This window comes from Microtus oregoni, unplaced genomic scaffold, assembly GCF_018167655.1.
Source record: "Microtus oregoni isolate MIOR12 unplaced genomic scaffold, Mior012 000061F_ref0000440, whole genome shotgun sequence".
In the NCBI taxonomy this organism is placed as follows: Eukaryota; Metazoa; Chordata; class Mammalia; order Rodentia; family Cricetidae; genus Microtus; species Microtus oregoni.
Genome location: NW_024543871.1, coordinates 4993797 through 5011010, shown reverse-complemented (window position 1 = coordinate 5011010; position 17214 = coordinate 4993797). Strand labels below are relative to the sequence as shown.

The 17214-nt window shown below is 40.5% G+C and overlaps 1 protein-coding gene across 1 annotated transcript in view; it reads left to right on the top strand.

Moving 5' to 3' along the window:
- Tenm1 (teneurin transmembrane protein 1) overlaps positions 1-17214 on the top strand; it is a 577348-nt gene that overhangs the window by 544585 nt on the left and 15549 nt on the right. The window contains 2 exon segments of the mRNA XM_041639938.1: positions 242-752; positions 3679-3754. Coding sequence (XP_041495872.1) covers positions 242-752; positions 3679-3754 — 587 coding nt within the window.

The following is a 17214-nucleotide window of genomic DNA, read 5'->3' as shown; positions in this document are numbered from 1 at the left end:
TGTAACTGAGATAATTATATCTTACTGTTCATCTTTAGTGTTACTGACTCAAGAACTACAATCTTTTGAGTAAATGGGTTTCAAAATAATCAGGGGGCATGCAAAGAATGATGGTTCTCTGATTGTTGTTTTTTTTTTTTTCTTAAAATGATTTTTGATGTGTGTTGCTTTAAATCTCAGGTATGCTCACTCAAATTCTTTGGGTGCCAATTATTAAAACTGGGTCTTTTTTTCCCCGTAGGTGATGGTGGGTACGCCAAAGACGCAAAGATGAAAGCCCCTTCCTCCTTGGCAGTGTCACCTGATGGTACCCTCTATGTAGCAGACCTTGGCAATGTTTGAATTCGTACCATCAGCAGGAACCAAGCCCACCTGAATGATATGAACGTTTATGAGATTGCCTCGCCTGCTGACCAAGAACTCTATCAGTTCACTGTCAATGGAACCCACCTACATACCGTGAACTTGATAACAAGGGACTATGTATATAACTTCACCTACAATGCTGATGGTGATCTGGGTGCCATCACTAGCAGCAATGGCAATTCAGTGCATATTCGCCGGGATGCAGGTGGCATACCTCTATGGCTTGTGGTGCCTGGCGGGCAAGTCTACTGGCTTACCATAAGCAGCAACGGAGTCCTGAAAAGAGTGTCAGCTCAAGGCTACAATTTGGCCTTGATGACCTACCCAGGAAACACAGGACTTCTAGCAACAAAAAGTAATGAAAATGGATGGACCACTGTTTATGAGTAAGTTTCTAATGTCCAACCCCACTTTCGTTAGGTTGTTATTTGAGAGAGAATTACGGTAAGAACATTGTTTCATAATTGATGGCTGTTGCGTACTATTTTCTCCTAACAATCACGGATAAAAAATAAAAAGTAAGTAGTCAAGAAGAAAATTTTACCCAGCTCCTAGGGTGGGACCCATTTTGCCTAAGCAGTTTGCAGAGCATAATATTTAAAGTATAGTGTGGCACTGCAGGAGACATGAAAGAGGTATAAGTTCATACACACACAAAAAAAAATCCACAGCATCCCTGGGAAGACAAGCTACAATTGAATCTAAATAACAAAACTAAAGGATGCTGCTAAAGCAGTAAAGAAGCGGTGTGATTTAACAAGTATTTACTGATCTCTGTGGGGTTTAATGGATGAATAAACAAGTCTGTGCCCAGCCCAACTCAGTATTCGTTGCTGTGGGAGATAACAGTGAAGCTGGAATGGAAGAAGTGGACCTTGAAAGGCAAATGTAAAATTCCGCGGAGCACATGCTGACTAGCAGCTCTGAGACCCTGACTGCTTCTGCGAAATGTGGAGCCACGGGCTTCAGTGCAACCCCAGGCTTCCTTGGTGCCCCTGCACAAGTGGAACCTAGCATGCAGTGGCAGTTACAGACTAGCTAATTCCGTGATAACTTCATTTCACTGGGAACTAACACAAAGTATGTCTGACAGCAAGCTACTAGGAATTACCATGGCATGGAAATAAAGACCATTGCCCTTACCTGGTTTCTGAGTCAATTGGCTCAGCAAGCCAGACTGGCAGCCCTCGGGAAGCACTTTCCCCACAAAGGAAGCTGCCCAGTTTCTAACAGTATACTGAGTGAGAATAATCCCTAGAGTCAGAACTCAGAACCTGGGATGACAGTCAACTTGAAGGCTTTAAACCATGAAGAAGTGGAGATACTAAGTTTGATGAGTTTCACATGTGACTATTCTTGTGTGGCTGTAGAAAAATATGAAGAGAATATGTCCAGGCCCACAAAAGCCTCCTGAGGAAAAGAACAAAGCAACTGTCCTTCAAATTTTGGAGCACTTCCCAAAGAAATGTCATTTATACAAAAGACCTGAACAGCTACTCCAGTTTCACTTGGAGAAATGTGCTCAGTAGTTTCTATTGCAGGACTTTTGGGTTTTTTGTTTAAGTTTTCTTATATCTTAATAAAAGCAACAAAAGCTGCTATTCTCTAAGGATCTACTTACTGCTAGATGTTATGTTAGGTAATTATTATACATCATTTTATTTGGCTTTCTTTGTAACAATGTAGAATAGGTTCTTCTAGCACTCCTATTTTATAGATAAATAACTAAGTCACAAATATAGTTAACTGGTCCTGATTCACCCAGCTATCCAGAACTCAAATGCCAATAATCTAAGTCAAAAAGTCTTACTTTAAAATAGTCTTCCTTTAGGAAAATTAATTTCTAATGAGACACTTTTAATGTCTTTTAAAACAAGTCTCACTCCGGATCACAATGCAGTTAAAATTAGGCAAAAAAAAAAAAATCTTGAAACCTGCCTGCTGAATTCAGTCCTCCCAAAATAAATAGTTGATGAGTTAACTAGTTTTTAAAACAACCAGGTAATCCATTTCCTTTTCATTTGTTTGATTAACATTTGTTGAGTATTTGCTGTGCACTACAAAATGTTTCAGGCATGCCTAATCTTTAACACACTGAGGCAGAATGGTATCATCTACTAAGTTCACATAAGAACTATGGCATCAACTTAGAAAAAAAACAAAAAATTCATAATGTTTTAAGTAAGTTCATGGTTTTGTATTGACCTTCACTCACAACTATCCTGAGGTTCATGCAGCCTGTAGGCCACAGGCTGGACGTGCCTGCTAGGTGTGGCCTTATAACCAATAACAGAAAGATAAGTTCCATATATTCATGGAGCTTACATTGTACTGGAGAACAATAAGTTGTATAGAATTTCAAATAGCAATGCTATATAAAGAAGTTATATATGTATACATATATATGTAAATATGGTATATGATATATTAATAATCTTGAGCTAGTAAGATGACTCAGCAGGTAACAGTGCTTGCCTCCAAGTATCATAACCTAAGTTTGATCCTAGGGACCCACATGGTGGAAGGAGAAAACTGACTCCCATAAGTTGCATAAGTTGTTCTATGACTTCCCCCTTTGTCCCATAGCACATTAAGATAGGAGAGAGAGAGAGAGAGAGAGAGAGAGAGAGAGAGAGAGAGAATAGATTAGGTAGGTAGATAGATAGATAGATAGTTAGAATTTATGAAAAACTGTACACATTTTGAAAATAAGCATGATCAATACCTAATGACAAAGTAGTGTAGTATTTGTGGGAAAGCTGGGTCAAAAACAATTTCAAAGTTTTTGGCCTAAGCAACAGAATATAGGGATTTCTATTCTTAGAAAGAAACATTATGCAAGAGGTATTGTAAGGTAAGAAACTAGAAATTCGATTTCTGACAATCAGTTAAACATTTAAATGGATGAGTCTGAAATTCAAAAGGAGCTAGAGATCTACATTTGGAGTCAACCAATGTTTAAAATGTATTTAAATCCATGAAACAGATGAGATCTCCAGAAAAGTGAGTAAAGACTAAGAAAAGAAAGCAACAGAATGATTCTGAAGACCTTCATAGTTTAGCTTAAGAAAGAATGGTGAAAGAGACTGGGAAAGGAGGGCCATTGAACTAGGGAAGCAGCATGTCCAGGAAGTCAATTGTCTTAGTCCAACCAATTTGTACTCTTAACCAAACTGCCTTAGATCAGGTTATTCATAAACAATAGGAATCCACTGTGAGTGTGTGTGCATATGTGTGTGCAAATGTGCTCACACAGTGGCATGCATGCCAGAGGACAACTGTAGAGCTGATACTCTCCTTCCACCTTTACAGGGATCCTACGGATCAAACTCAGGCCAGCAGGCCTGTGCAGCAAGTGCGTCTACTCACTAAGACACCTTGCCAGGAGGTATAAAGTCTAAAATCCAGGTGCCAGCAGAATCAGTGTGTAGCATGGGGTACGCTCTACTTGCATGATGGTACCTCTTACTGTGTGTCTTCACATGGCAGAAGTAGGAAAGAAAAGAGGTAGACTCTTCCAATAACTCTTTTGTAAAATCACAAATATCATTATGGAGACAGAACCCTCATGACCTAATCATCTCCTAAAGACCTCTTGAAATTAGAGAGATAGCTCAATGGTTAAAATCACTGGCTGCCCATTCAGAGAACCTGAGCTCAATTCCCAACACTGCACGGCAACTCACAACCATCCTTAACTTCAGTTCCAAGGTATCTAGACATATCAGGCATGTAAATAGTACACATCAATGTAGGATAAAAACACATGTACACATAAACATTTAAAACATTACATACAATAAATGTTAAAAATAAAAGCCAAATTAAAATACTTCAATTTACAAGATTGGGGGAAGCACTCATGCTCCATCACTATGTAAATCAGGTGACTCAAAAAGGACAAAGGTGACAGTTCAATGGTAGATGACCTGCTTCACATACACATGACCCTGGGGGAAATGTCTGGCATCCCCAGAAAAAACTGAAAGTGATCAGATATTAATAAGTAAATTGGTACTGAGAATTGATCGTTCTATTTTGAATTGTGAAGATCATTATTTACCTGAAAGGGGGACGATTCTGAAACACAGTGAAGGACTCAAGCCTTAATACAAGAGATTGAAGAAAGACTGTATAGATGCATAAATGTTCATGACACCACAGTTGGTAATAACCAAGAAATGTTCATAAAGTGATGTGCATAATGCAAACTAAAAATATCATGAAGTAATACTCAAAGTAGAAATGAAGTTTTGATAAATGCTAAAACATGGATCAACCTTACAGCATTAAGTGAAAGATACCAAACACAAGAGGGAAAGTATCACATGGTTACATTTACAGAAAATTCCCAAGGGAGGAAAATCTATATAGATATAACATAGATTAGCAGTCATCCGGAGCTGATAAAAGGGATGACCTTGGGATATGAATATGAATATAGGGCTTGTTTGGAGAACAGTAGGAATGTGCTAGAAGTGGTGGCAATGGTTATATAACATGACCAGTGTACTGGAAATATTAGAAGCTTGTACCCTTTAAAATGCTAAATTTTGTGGTTTGTGAATTCTCTCTAGATAACAATAAAAGGAAATAGGAGAAAGACTGGATACAGTGGATAAAAAGTTACTTTGAGGACCTTTGCTATAAGGAGTAGAGAAATTAGAATACATGGTGGGGGTGAGGGATGAAGTCGAAAGAAGGAATTTTTGTTGTTGTTCATTTTTGCTTGATTTGGGTTTGGGTTTGGGTTGGAAGCATGGTCTCACTATGTAGCCTTGGCTAACCTGAAACTCTATGTAGACTAGGCTAGCCTCAAACTTACAGAAGATTTTAGTGAAATATATTTGCTCGCTAATATAAAATGTGCAGCATTGAGGAAAAACATTACGATGCCCATTAGAGAGGAGAGTGCTACTGAAAGATCAGTTGGTGTGCCAGATTTCTGCTGTTGGCACCTTGAAGCAGGGGCAATATGATAAGCAGTATCCCCCAAACCTGCAAATCTGTCACCAAGATTCAGCCCACAATCAGTATAGGGAAAGCTACTAAAGTCATTGTAGCATAACCAGTATCGAGACTCTAGGGAGTAGGAAACACAAGCATCCACAGGGGAGTAATCTTGAAATGTTAAGGCCACAAAGAGAACTTAGAAGTCATTTTATGAATGAGGGAACAGAGTCCCAGAGCAAGGAAATAACCTGCCCATTCAGATCTAGAGTTAGACTTATTCTCTCTGTTCTACCACTACCGCACTGTGTTCCGTAAAATTGTGGACATTTGAGATCACAAGAATGACAATGCAGAATATGGAGATCTAGAGGAGGAATGAATATGAGAACACCATTAGATAACGAAGAAGGCTATTCTTTCCCCCACATTCTTAACTCCAGCAATAAATATATATGCTGAAATGATCACAAACAGATGTGTTGAGAGAATATACCTCTTCCTTTTGAAGCTATCTGTTCTCAGGCTGAACAGCAGTCCCTAACAAACTACAGCCCCTATCCTATCTTGCCTGGCCGTGTAAGAATACATGGCTTTCTGTCCCTGATAATGGGCTTAAATTGCCTACCTTCTGCATGTGTCTTGTTTCACTTATATTCTCCTTACTTTAGCTCAGGCCTGATATCCGCACAAAATGTCCTTTTCCTCCTGAAGTTGGGGAACACACACTTGAACCTACTGTCTCAATTAGGGTCAGAACAGTGCTTAGCATAAAAGAAACTGAAAGGATTTTTTAAAACTTAAATGTTTTTCTAAAGTGAGAGAGTGGTTTCTTTGGCTAACAGGAACAAATGGTCTTCCAACTTAAAAACAGAAATTCTGTTGTGGGATAAGAAGCAAAGTTTGGCAGGATGGATATTTGATGTGTAGAGAGACCCATGAGAGTAATCTGTTCAGCTTTCGATTATCTGCAGCTATTGAGAGGAAAAATGACACGAATGACCCCGAGCAGTGGGTAATGCGAACGGGACTGAAAAGAGCCTCTTGTGCAGTAGTACTGCAGGGGCTTTTATTCTACGATGGGATATTGTTTAAATAGTTCATTGGTTTTCATAATTCTGTTTGATTTGGACCAAGATCAAAATTACACACCCCAAGTATTAGTACTTGAAGCCTCACTGCCCATAAGCATCCTGAGTGTCAGGGGGCAGGAGTGAGAAGCTGACCACGGAGAAATAGCTAACAAGGAGGTGACTGTCAACACAAGAGTACTGGAACAATGAGGAATGCATTCTGCCCTGACAAGCTAATGGGCCCCTAATTATAATGACCCTGCCAGTGGATATCCAAGGGAAAGGCTTTGTACTTCACATAACGAGCTCACCCTCAGAACTGAAATCGTAACCAGGATGCTTTTGCTTATTGTTCTGGTATTTTCCTGGCCAAAAAAAAAATCTTCTGCTACATTAAATGGGAAAGGTGCCAGGCTAAGGCCAGGGCATCAGTTGTGTCTGCTGTCAGGTTAGGCCAAGTTAACAGCTCCTCAGTCCCTTTGCCCTTTGTAGGAAGTCCTTTCACTTGTGAGGACCTCTGTATTTCCATGCGTTATTGATCTTTCAGTCCTCTGCATTCTATCTTTCTAGACTCTTGTTAGTGTGTTTCTACACACAAAAAGTCACTTACTGACAAGGGAGAAAAGCTTTCTTGTTTCTCGATAGAGTATTTCTTTAAATGCTGAGTTTTCTCAAGGGAGACTAATGAGGGATCTCCCTTCCTCCAAGATTAGATTAGGATGGGGCCAGGTATATAAACCATGTCTCCATGCAGAAAGTTTTACATGATAGTCACTCCTTCAAACATTTGAAATGGAGCTGGAGAGATGGCTCCTCCATTGACAATTAAGGCTTATAGCCAAACATATGAAAAATTCTAGTGTCTTATAGAACCATGGGACAGAAAAGAAACTAAGGTGTTATAGGTGCAGCCCTTGCCTTCAAGTAGATAAATGACTACAACTTAGGACAAAAAGAAAATAGGAGGTGAGGATGTAGTTCAATTGGTAGAGTGCTTATTTAAGGCATATAAGGCCAGGGGTTCTGTCTACAGCCCCCATCAAACCATCATCTCAGTCACCTAAAAGGTTCTAATCCATCCTTGAATACATGAGACTCTCTCTCAAAAACAAAAGTAAAATCACCACACATGTAAACAAGAATATGATAATATGGATTGTCCCTTCAGGTACAAAAGATAGACTCAACATCTTTGTTCAAATACCTCTCTTTGTACCAAGCTTAGCTATGGTTTAACAATCAAACAAGCAGAATTATGGTGATGCTGTAGAGAAGCCAAATAAAGATTGGGAGCACACACAGAGGCAAGAAAAAGTTTTCAGAGGCTGACAAGGAGTTTAGCTGCATTTTCACAGGACATCTATGTAAACTGTGTTAGTCTTCCTATTCTAGTTTGCTTTCTGTTGCTGAGCTAAAACACCAAATAAAAGAAACCTCGGGAGGGAAGGGTTTGTTTTATCTGCAAAGTTATAGTCCAGCATTGAGAGAAATCAGGAGAGGAACTCAAAGCAAGAACCCAGAGACAGGAACTAAAGCAGATACCATGCTGCTTACTGGCCTGTTCCCCATGCCTTACTCAGCCTGCTTTCTTATAGTACCTAGGCCCACCTACCCAGGGATGGTACCATTCATAATGAGTTAACCTCTCCCACATCGAACATCAATCAAGAAAATGTACCACAGGCTTGCCCACAAGTCAATCTGATGGAAGAATTTTTCCACTTGAGGTTCATCTTCCCAGATAACTCGAGCTTGTGTCAAGCTGACAAAAGTAACCATCACACCTCCCAACATTACTGTAGATGATCCTGTCTTCTCTCTAACCCCACTGATGCTCATATCCAGCCCCTCTTTCCAGTTTCACTGGCAAATTCCAATTACCACTCGTCTGGTAAAGCAGATGTCGTGGGAATCCTCCTACTCTCGGCCAGACTGAGAATGCAGAGATGACTGAGAGGCCAAAAGATGCGAGCTTATAGTCGAGTGAGGGACAAGTGATCATGAAACATTTAATGAAAACAAAAGCTCACCGTCTTCCCTGACAGGAACTGAGACAAGAGCCTCCTTATAGTTCCTACTGGTCCCAGTCTCCCCATCCACGACTCATTGTCATCATAACATTGATCAGACCACCCTATCCCACCCCCAAAAAATATCTTTCCATGTCTCTATGTTTCTTAGTAACTTCATATTTACCCCAGATCCTGGCGTACCTCCCCCCACACTGCTCAGGCCGAAGCTCGATTCTCCAGCCTTCTCTCCCACTTCCTTCCTAAAGAAATCTTGTGCTCCAATGTCATTTTCCCAATGTACATCTCACATATGTCTGTGCTGGTCTCCACAGTCCTGACCTATTTGAAATGGCTTCTTTCCCTCCCCAGGCTCTGTACACCTTCCAGGACAAAAGCGCCACCACACCATGATCTGACCTTCCTCTCACTCTTAAACTCAGATCAGGAGGAACTGACCACTACCTTTGTTGAGCTTCTATGGTTCTGTTTTTACATATGCACTGGCGGGATCCTGGGACCAGAATGATTTTTGTGCATGTTTTACCTGCCCTAGTAGAGACTGAGGGTTTTGCTCAATGTGATTTCCCCAGGACCTAGCACATGACTCTATTAGCTGAATGAAAGTCAAATGGGAGCAGAAGAGCATTGGGGACTTGGAAGGGCATCATAAAAAGCAAAGTACTATTGCTGATGATAAAGATGGGGCCCACTATTTCTAAAGAATTCTTATTAGATTGGTCAGTTCTGACCTGAGGTAGTAAAAAGGTCTGACTCATTTGTCCTTCCTTTTAAAAATATAAATAATGAATCACACATTTATTAATCTGAGTATTTCATTGTAAGCAAAGGTAGGGAAGCTTCTAGCTTCTATTCAGTGCAGTTTAGATCTGGTTTAAATGCTCCTCAGGGGAAAGATCACACTATCTTTTATGAGAAAAGATTAGACCAAATATATTTTTAATAATGTATAAATATAACTTCCCTCAACTAAAGTATATTCCTCTCAAGGATAATGAATTCTAGGGCCTGAAGAGATGGCTCAGTGGTTAAGAGCACTGACTGATCTTCTAGAGGATCCAGGTTCAATTCCCAGCAAATATACTCTCAAAACTGCCTGTTACTCTAGTTCCAGGGAATCTGATACCATCTTCTGGCCTCCACAGGCACAACTGGTACACAGACATACATACTGAGGAAACACCCATGCACATAAAATTTAAATTTAAAAAAAGCATTACTTCCCTTTACATGCTACACCAGAGCACACACATGTGCACCTGAGCACACACACATGCAAGTGCTAGTACCTACAGCCTATCACAGCGCTCAACTAAAGGGTTAAGTGTTCAATACTAGTGTATGCCCTCGCTGTGAGAACACTGAAAAATCAGTCTAGGAGTGAATCATTTGATGTCAACTCTCCTCTCACTTCTAATGACCAGGAAGGCAATACTCATTGCCTAATGGCACAATTCCCTTGGCAGAAGTCTTGTGCCTGATTTAAATGAGCTCTCTATACTGCCTGGAGAAAGGAGGGTCTTGTTCTCATGTTGTGGCCTAGGGGAATCAGTTGAAGCATATTGGCTTGTACTCTCTGCACCAAAGGATGCAAGCTCCAAAGGGGGAAAAAACACAACATGAGAGATTTTGATTAAACTTGTTTCTTTGACATTCAGCCTGGACAGATGCATTCACTGGTGATGGGAGTTGGGGGGGTGGGGTGGGGGGACTCAAGCAAGCCCTGGGAAATCAAAGACTCTCTTTCTTTCTTGTCCACTTTGAGCAATCTTTCCAAACTTGAGGGAATTACCCACTGATGTTTACATCTGCCTGTAGCTCTTCCTTTGGTAATGACCCCACAGAAGAGACGTGGGCCTCTTATGTTTTGATCCAGAGCCATATAAATGATTGAGCGCATGAGAGATACTACACTACAAATGCTACCAAATGTAACTGCTCTGACTGGGAGGAGCAGAATGTGGCTGTGGAAGCGTGCTGGGGGCTTGTGTCCTTTGTTTTGATGGAGCTACATACAAATGCACACTTTGAAATAAGAATTCCAGTCCAGCCACAGAAAGGAAATGAGGCACAATTGCTTTCTAGCTACTCAGAGACTAGACAAGCCTGTGGAAAATGTTACTTTATTCCCTAAAACATTGTCTTCCTTTTGCAAAAAGGACCAAACAGCCGCCTCCAAACTAAATTTGTCTGGGTAATTGTAGTCTTATCCAGAACTAGCTCCTCTTTCCCAATGTATTTCTGTAGCCCTGAAAGCAGTGACAGGAACAGAGTATGGAGGACTGTGCTTATGATGTTGAGAAGAAACATTAAAATGCATCTTGGTCAAAAGCATGTGACTTTGTTTAAAAGTATTAAGTAGATTGGTTAGCAAACCAAATTTATCTCCAAGTCTTTGCTGTGGTTTCCCAGAACTTTGGACTCTGGCATCTATGTGCACAGATGGCTCTCAATTGCATCCGAACTTGTCTTTCTCTCACAAATGGACACAGAGCTCAGATGTAGAGCTCTTGCTGCAGGTCCAGCTCCAGGCAGAGCACATAAAATATAACAAAGGTCTGTGTGACTGTGGAGGGAGAAACGTAGTTGCCCACAAAGTGAGAAGAAAGGTGACAACCTTTACCTACAACATCTCAGGACTGACTTCCTGCAAAAGTAAAGAACAATGGCACTGACCAAGATCTGAGGCAAGCCCCTAGAATCCAGGAATGGGAAAATAACGAGGCAGTTGCCCATGCTAACTGGGGACCAGAAAGGAACTGCTGTATAGCTCAAACTGCTGGACCAGCACACTCTCTACTGAGGAAAGTTTGCAACAGCTGGCTCTGTCTGCGAGTTAGAAACTTCTCTTATGGGGAGTAGCAGGTTGATTCCTTTTGATGATAAAAGCTGGGCATTGTTTTCTTCCTCTGGAAGGTTCACCTGGCAGACAGAGGTTGGGACTGCACCTACTCTTATCCCTATACCTAACCCTACCCCTATCCGCAACCCTACCTAGCATAGCCTTTCTATGCTGCTTTCGGACCCAAAGCCTGCTGCTTACATGTGCAGAGCCCAGAGCAGGCTGTGAGTAAACAGGCTAGGCAAAGGAAAGATTTGGCCATTAACCCCGGGCACAAATAGCAGCTCTGTTTAGCCTTGACAATGAGTCCTTTGCTGATAGTAACAGCACACCAAGCTTGCTTGTTTTAGTGAAGTCCATTTTCAAGGAGAGGGGTGACCCAATTAAGCAACATAACAGAGTGTCTGTGATGTCAAAGGACCAGTTTGATTGATTCTCTGCATACACGCAACTGTTTGCACTGATAATCTATGTGTGCACATAGACTTAACATGTGCATCGGAAATGGAAGGTGACAGGGCATTCTGTATGCCTCAAGTGCAGCTCTATCCTCTGAAACACGGCCAAGCCAAAAGTTGGTCTAGATTTTCAGATTTCAGCAGCTACCGAAGTTTCTCAGTAGCTATGGAGCCAGTCCTGGAACTCCTCTATAGAACAGGCTGACCTCGAAATCACAGAGATCCGCTTGCCTCTGTCTCCTGAGTGCTAGGATTAAAGGCATGTGCCACCAGTGCCCAGCACCCACTGATATTTCGTTCAGCGATAGTAACCCTTCACTTCTGATAGGTTTGCAAGGGGCCAGCTGATGACAATGTCCTCTTTTTCTAACTAAATATGTAGTGACCCACTTGTAAGTATACCTGTAAAGAGCAGGGGTCCCTGGTGCTCTCAGGTACCAGAATGTCACAACTGAATCATTCGTTTCTCCAGCCGAAGCTGCTGCTCCAGAACATGAACAGGTAGGATTACAAGAGAGGTGGAGATTGCAGTTCACAAAGTCACAGGACATAGAAACGCTTGCCATACTGTGAGCAATGGGACACCTCTGAAAAGTCACTCGCATAATTTGTAAATGTGCTTGGGTAGCAGCTCATAAAACACTAATTGCGCAGGCACAAAGTGACAGCTTCATTTAAAGGTCCATTTGGTAAAATGATGGACATCACATGTTCCAAACCCTACCCAACATAGTCCCAGACTTTCTAGCTGGAAAGAAAATCAGGAGAAGCACACCCTTTTTAAAAGATGAAAACAAGAATTCTTTTCCTCCAATGATCAGTGGGGATTTTTTTTTTTCATGCACACAAAGTCAAGGTGAGGGAAGCAAAGTGTTGGGAAACATGATATCATGTGTAGCCTGCTCGGGCCAGGGATCTGTTAGCACTGCCATCCTTCACGGCTACCACTAAGGGAAATAAATCACATTAATATCCTGAAATTTCATGTATTTAAAAAAAGTCTATTTCCCCAATCGTGAGTTGTGTCTGAATCATCTTCCCCATAAAGTGCTTTTGCATCCAACCCATGTATCTTCTCATCTGCTGTATCAAGCTGTCCCCAGAAATACATTTCCCTAGACAATAGAGGAATTAGAGGCCAGATAACAATGGAGCCAATTGCCAACAAATTGAACAATCACCAAAGCAAACTGCTTTAGGAGCGACAACCAGATTGCACGTAGCTGTGTCTGTGAATAACCATGTCATATGAGACTTCTCCCAGCACTGGATCCGAGAGTTCTTTATAAGATTTCATAGAGTGAGCAGCAAAGTCCTGGAACTACAGCCTCCTTTATTTTCTTTATTTATTTTCTGGAAACAGGATTTAAAACCAAACTTATAAAATCCAATAGAATGATTATATATTGACAAGCAAAATGAAGCAAAGCCTAACACCCTCTCAGGAGATGTTTCCTCTGTTTAAAAATAACTGAAAAGGGCAGATGGTGTGTGTGTGTGTGTGTGTGTGTGTGCGCGCGCGTGCGCGCGCGTGCGTGCGTGTGTGGTGTGTATGTGCATGTGTATGTGTATGTGGAGATAAGAGATCAACAGATCAGCCTCTGGTGTTATTTGTTATTCTCAGAAGTCATCTACCTTGGTTTTTGAGACAGTCCCTCAATGGAACCCAGGGCTTGCCAATTTGGCTAGGCTTGCTAGACAGCCAGCAGAAGGGAACTTCATGTCTCCATTTCTCCAGCTCTAAGATTGTAAGTGCACACTGCTTTTACATGGGTGCTAGGGATCGAACTCAGGTCCTCATTCTTTTGCAGTAGGCAATTTACAACCCAATAGCCTCCAAAATGTGGGGTTTTTTTATTCAGCATGTGAATATTCATATGTGGTCTAAAATTTTAAAGTGGAGAAAACTCTTGCTGAAACCCTGATTTCCAAGCTGGCAAACAGTAGAGAATTGGAGACTAAGCCCAAAGCCTAGTAGAATTTACTTCTGTCCTCAGAAACGACCTGACAGAGCCATAGCTGTAGGCTTGGTGTTCTCATTTCTCACTGTTTTAACTTCCTTCTCACCAGGTTTGCTGAAGACATTCATTTTGTGAAAAGTTATATAAGGAGCTGCTTAGAGATATATTAACCCACTTTAAAAATGTACCTGCAGTCTTCTGGGTTTCTGTTCCCCAGCTCCAAAGAGTAACCTGAAGACAGGAAATTTCAGACACCAAGACAGATGGGCGTTTGGGAATGAGGAATTTCTTGGAATCTTCAAATCATAAAAACTACTGCTTTTTGGTCTTAAAAAATGTTATACTAAAATAAATAGGATGAAAGTATTGTTTCATATATGACTTCACCTATGCATAAGCATTAATGAGTTGCTTTAATTTTTAAAATGTGTTAGACTACACAGATGAACTAATCAACAAGAAAGTCCTTAAATAGGAACGAGTTAATATAGAGCAAAAGGCTAAATGATATGCTCAAGTTCAGGTGAGAAGAATAAAAAAGATTGTGAGAAAGAACTGGCATGCTAAGATTTGGCAATTTCCTATCCCCAAATGAGGCATATATGCACCGTGTAGTCTCTTTTAGTAGTAGTAATATTACCACTAACCATAATGACAACAGCATTTGTGGGGGCCTCTCTAGGTATATCACCATATATTAGCTAACTAACCTTTCATAAAATTTCATCAGGTGGGGTTTTGGTTATTTCCATTTTACAGATAAGAAACGGAGGTTGCGTGATTATTAAATGGTAGTGTCAGGATTTGAAGTCAGGAAGGCTGGCTCCATACATCTGAGCATCTCCTAAGTTCTCTTCGAGCACGAAAATTTTGTGGATTGACAAGACATAGAGAGTATCTTGGGAATAAAAATGAAAAAAAGGGACAAAGAAAAGGGGAATTGTAAATGGCTATCCCGGGCTAGTGCTAATGCTGAAAATGTGCTGTTTCCATTTATAGACAACTCTAAAATGAAAGCAGACCTGAGTAACCTTTTGATTGTTAAACTGGAGATATCAGTAGAACATAAAATCTGTTGAATTAATGCACTGATTGATCTTTAAAAGTCCAATACTAATTACCTTAAAACTAGTGAGAGTAGAAGAGTGTGTGCTACTTTAAAATCAGCTGTGAATTTTCTGTGACTTTATAAAGATGCAATGCGGTACACCTTCCAAGCGGCGATGCTGTTTGGCCTGTCTCTTATTCACCTTCTGTCTTCAGCAAAATTTAACAGGTAATTAGGTTGTATTATGACCTGAAATGTTAGTCTCCTTGACAGTCTTCTCTTCCTTGTAGAAGAAAGAAAAATAAACTGTCATGATTGTAGCTCTGGGGTGTGTGTGTGTGTGTGTGTGTGTGTGGTGAGTTAAAGCATAGATTTCCTTTTGTGTAGAGCACAGCTATTAAATATCTCCAGTTGTCCACAGATCAATCTAATATAGCGTTATCCTACTATCTGAAAGCAGTTACATATGAAGAGTGGAGGGAAGGTTATCTCTTAACTAATTAAAACCCAACTCTTAAGAAAAGTCAGAAAGTAGAGATAAAGGACAGTTGCCTCTCAAGTCCCCTCCTCCTGCCATTCAACACACCCCATACCCTTGCTAGACACTTTCGGTTCTGCTGACAATGCTATGCACTGCTCACCAGAGTGCATTCTCCCTTTCCTCTCTGGCTCAACTGTAAACAAAAAGCAAGCCCCTTTCCTTAGTACAGTTGGGAAAAGAAAGCCTGTTTGGAAACCAGAGGGTGCACACAGCATATGCACATCTTCCTCTATCTAAAAAAAAAATCAGCATGCCCATCTTTCTTTCTGCAAAATACTGTGCAGCAGTGACCAAATTCAAAGGTCTCACCCAGTGTACAACTGTCCAAAAGGTGTCCTTTATAACTTGGGACTATTCTCACACTCTCTTTTCCAAGAGAGGAATCACTATAGATTGTTTGGAAATACAATAGAAATAAGAATTGTTGGCCCACGCCTGGCTCAAGACCTGTTGTCATAGAGAAGAGCAAGCATGTGTATGAATATGGATTGTTCCAACCTTACCCATGACCCGAGCAGAGCAGTCAGTGGCAGTCAGCCTAGTTCTGATGCCCACTTTAGAGGCTGGAAGCACATAGGTACCCTGGCCAGAGGTTAAAGAAGGCTCACCTGAAAGCAATTAGCTTGCAGCTCCCTTCTGTGTGGTTTACACAGAGAATGAGTAGGGAAACCTATGGCACATTTTATTCCTTCATCCCTTTCAGCCCCTGCTGAATTTTATTTTAACTTCCAAGCCCAACTTTGAAACTAGAGTTTCAGGAGCATTGCTATTGCAGCACTGGAATATCAGAGTGCATTATTCTCAAACAGAGGGGCACTGCTACAGAAATCCTGGCAGGCAGAGAAAAGCATTAGACAGAGTCCTCCTCTGATTGACTTCATAGTGTATTTTCAACACAGGCCATTACTCGTGGCATCATAATGACTTGATTAAGAAATGTATTCTTGAGTAGTAAGCTTCATCTCTCAAACAAATAAAACCACAAATTTGGTTGAACTGAAAATCGCTTGCTACTTTGGCTCTTTAACTATCATTATAACATAAATTGTAATAGTTATGACTATCTCTGAGAGTCTGTGGGGATTTTGCAGCTGTTGTAAATAAATGGCATTACAGTTGAAGATATGTGACTATAAAACCACAGGAAAGGTAGTTGAAGAAAGAACACCTGACTTCCTACAAGCTTCCAAGCCCTGAATATCACAAGACAGGAACTGTGTGCTTTTAGATGAACCCGGCAGGGTAGTGTATATTTTTGCAATACAACACTGTGCACATTTACTACAGACAGTTTAAAAAACTCTTAAGTTCCAAATCTGTCCCTAGGGTAGTTGAGTTATACCTACTCTCAAAAACAAAGAGCACTTTTACAAAATAATTTAAGTATTACAAAACAATTTGGTCTTCTGATAGAATTCACAGCATGTTATGTTTGGATCCTTTTTGCAGAAATTCAAAATCAAGGGCAAATATTATTAGCCTTGACCAAGAGATTATGAAACAGAGACCAAAGCATGTTTTCAAAGACCAACTTCCACATTCTGGTAGAAAATTTGGCAAATATGAACAGATGATCCATGGAAGACAAACAAGTGGTCAATAATTTTTTTTAAAAAAAGTTCAACCTCATGCTCATTACCAATTGAATAAATGCAAATTTGACAATAAAGTACTGTTCTCTCACTCTCCTACTTGGAAAATTTCACTACCGATGTTCCTAAGGAAAGGATGAGATTGGCTCTATGAACAAAGTTATATGAATTTTGTGCTATCTTGTGCATAATTCAGTAATCTCTCAAATCACACCTGGAGTATTTTATCTGGAGTCATATATTACAAAAATTTTGCTTATAAAGATATATGTTGTAGAAATATTTATTTACAAAAATGTTCAACAAATCATAAGGTAGAAGAAAAAATGAAAACAAGAATGCTAATTTCCAAC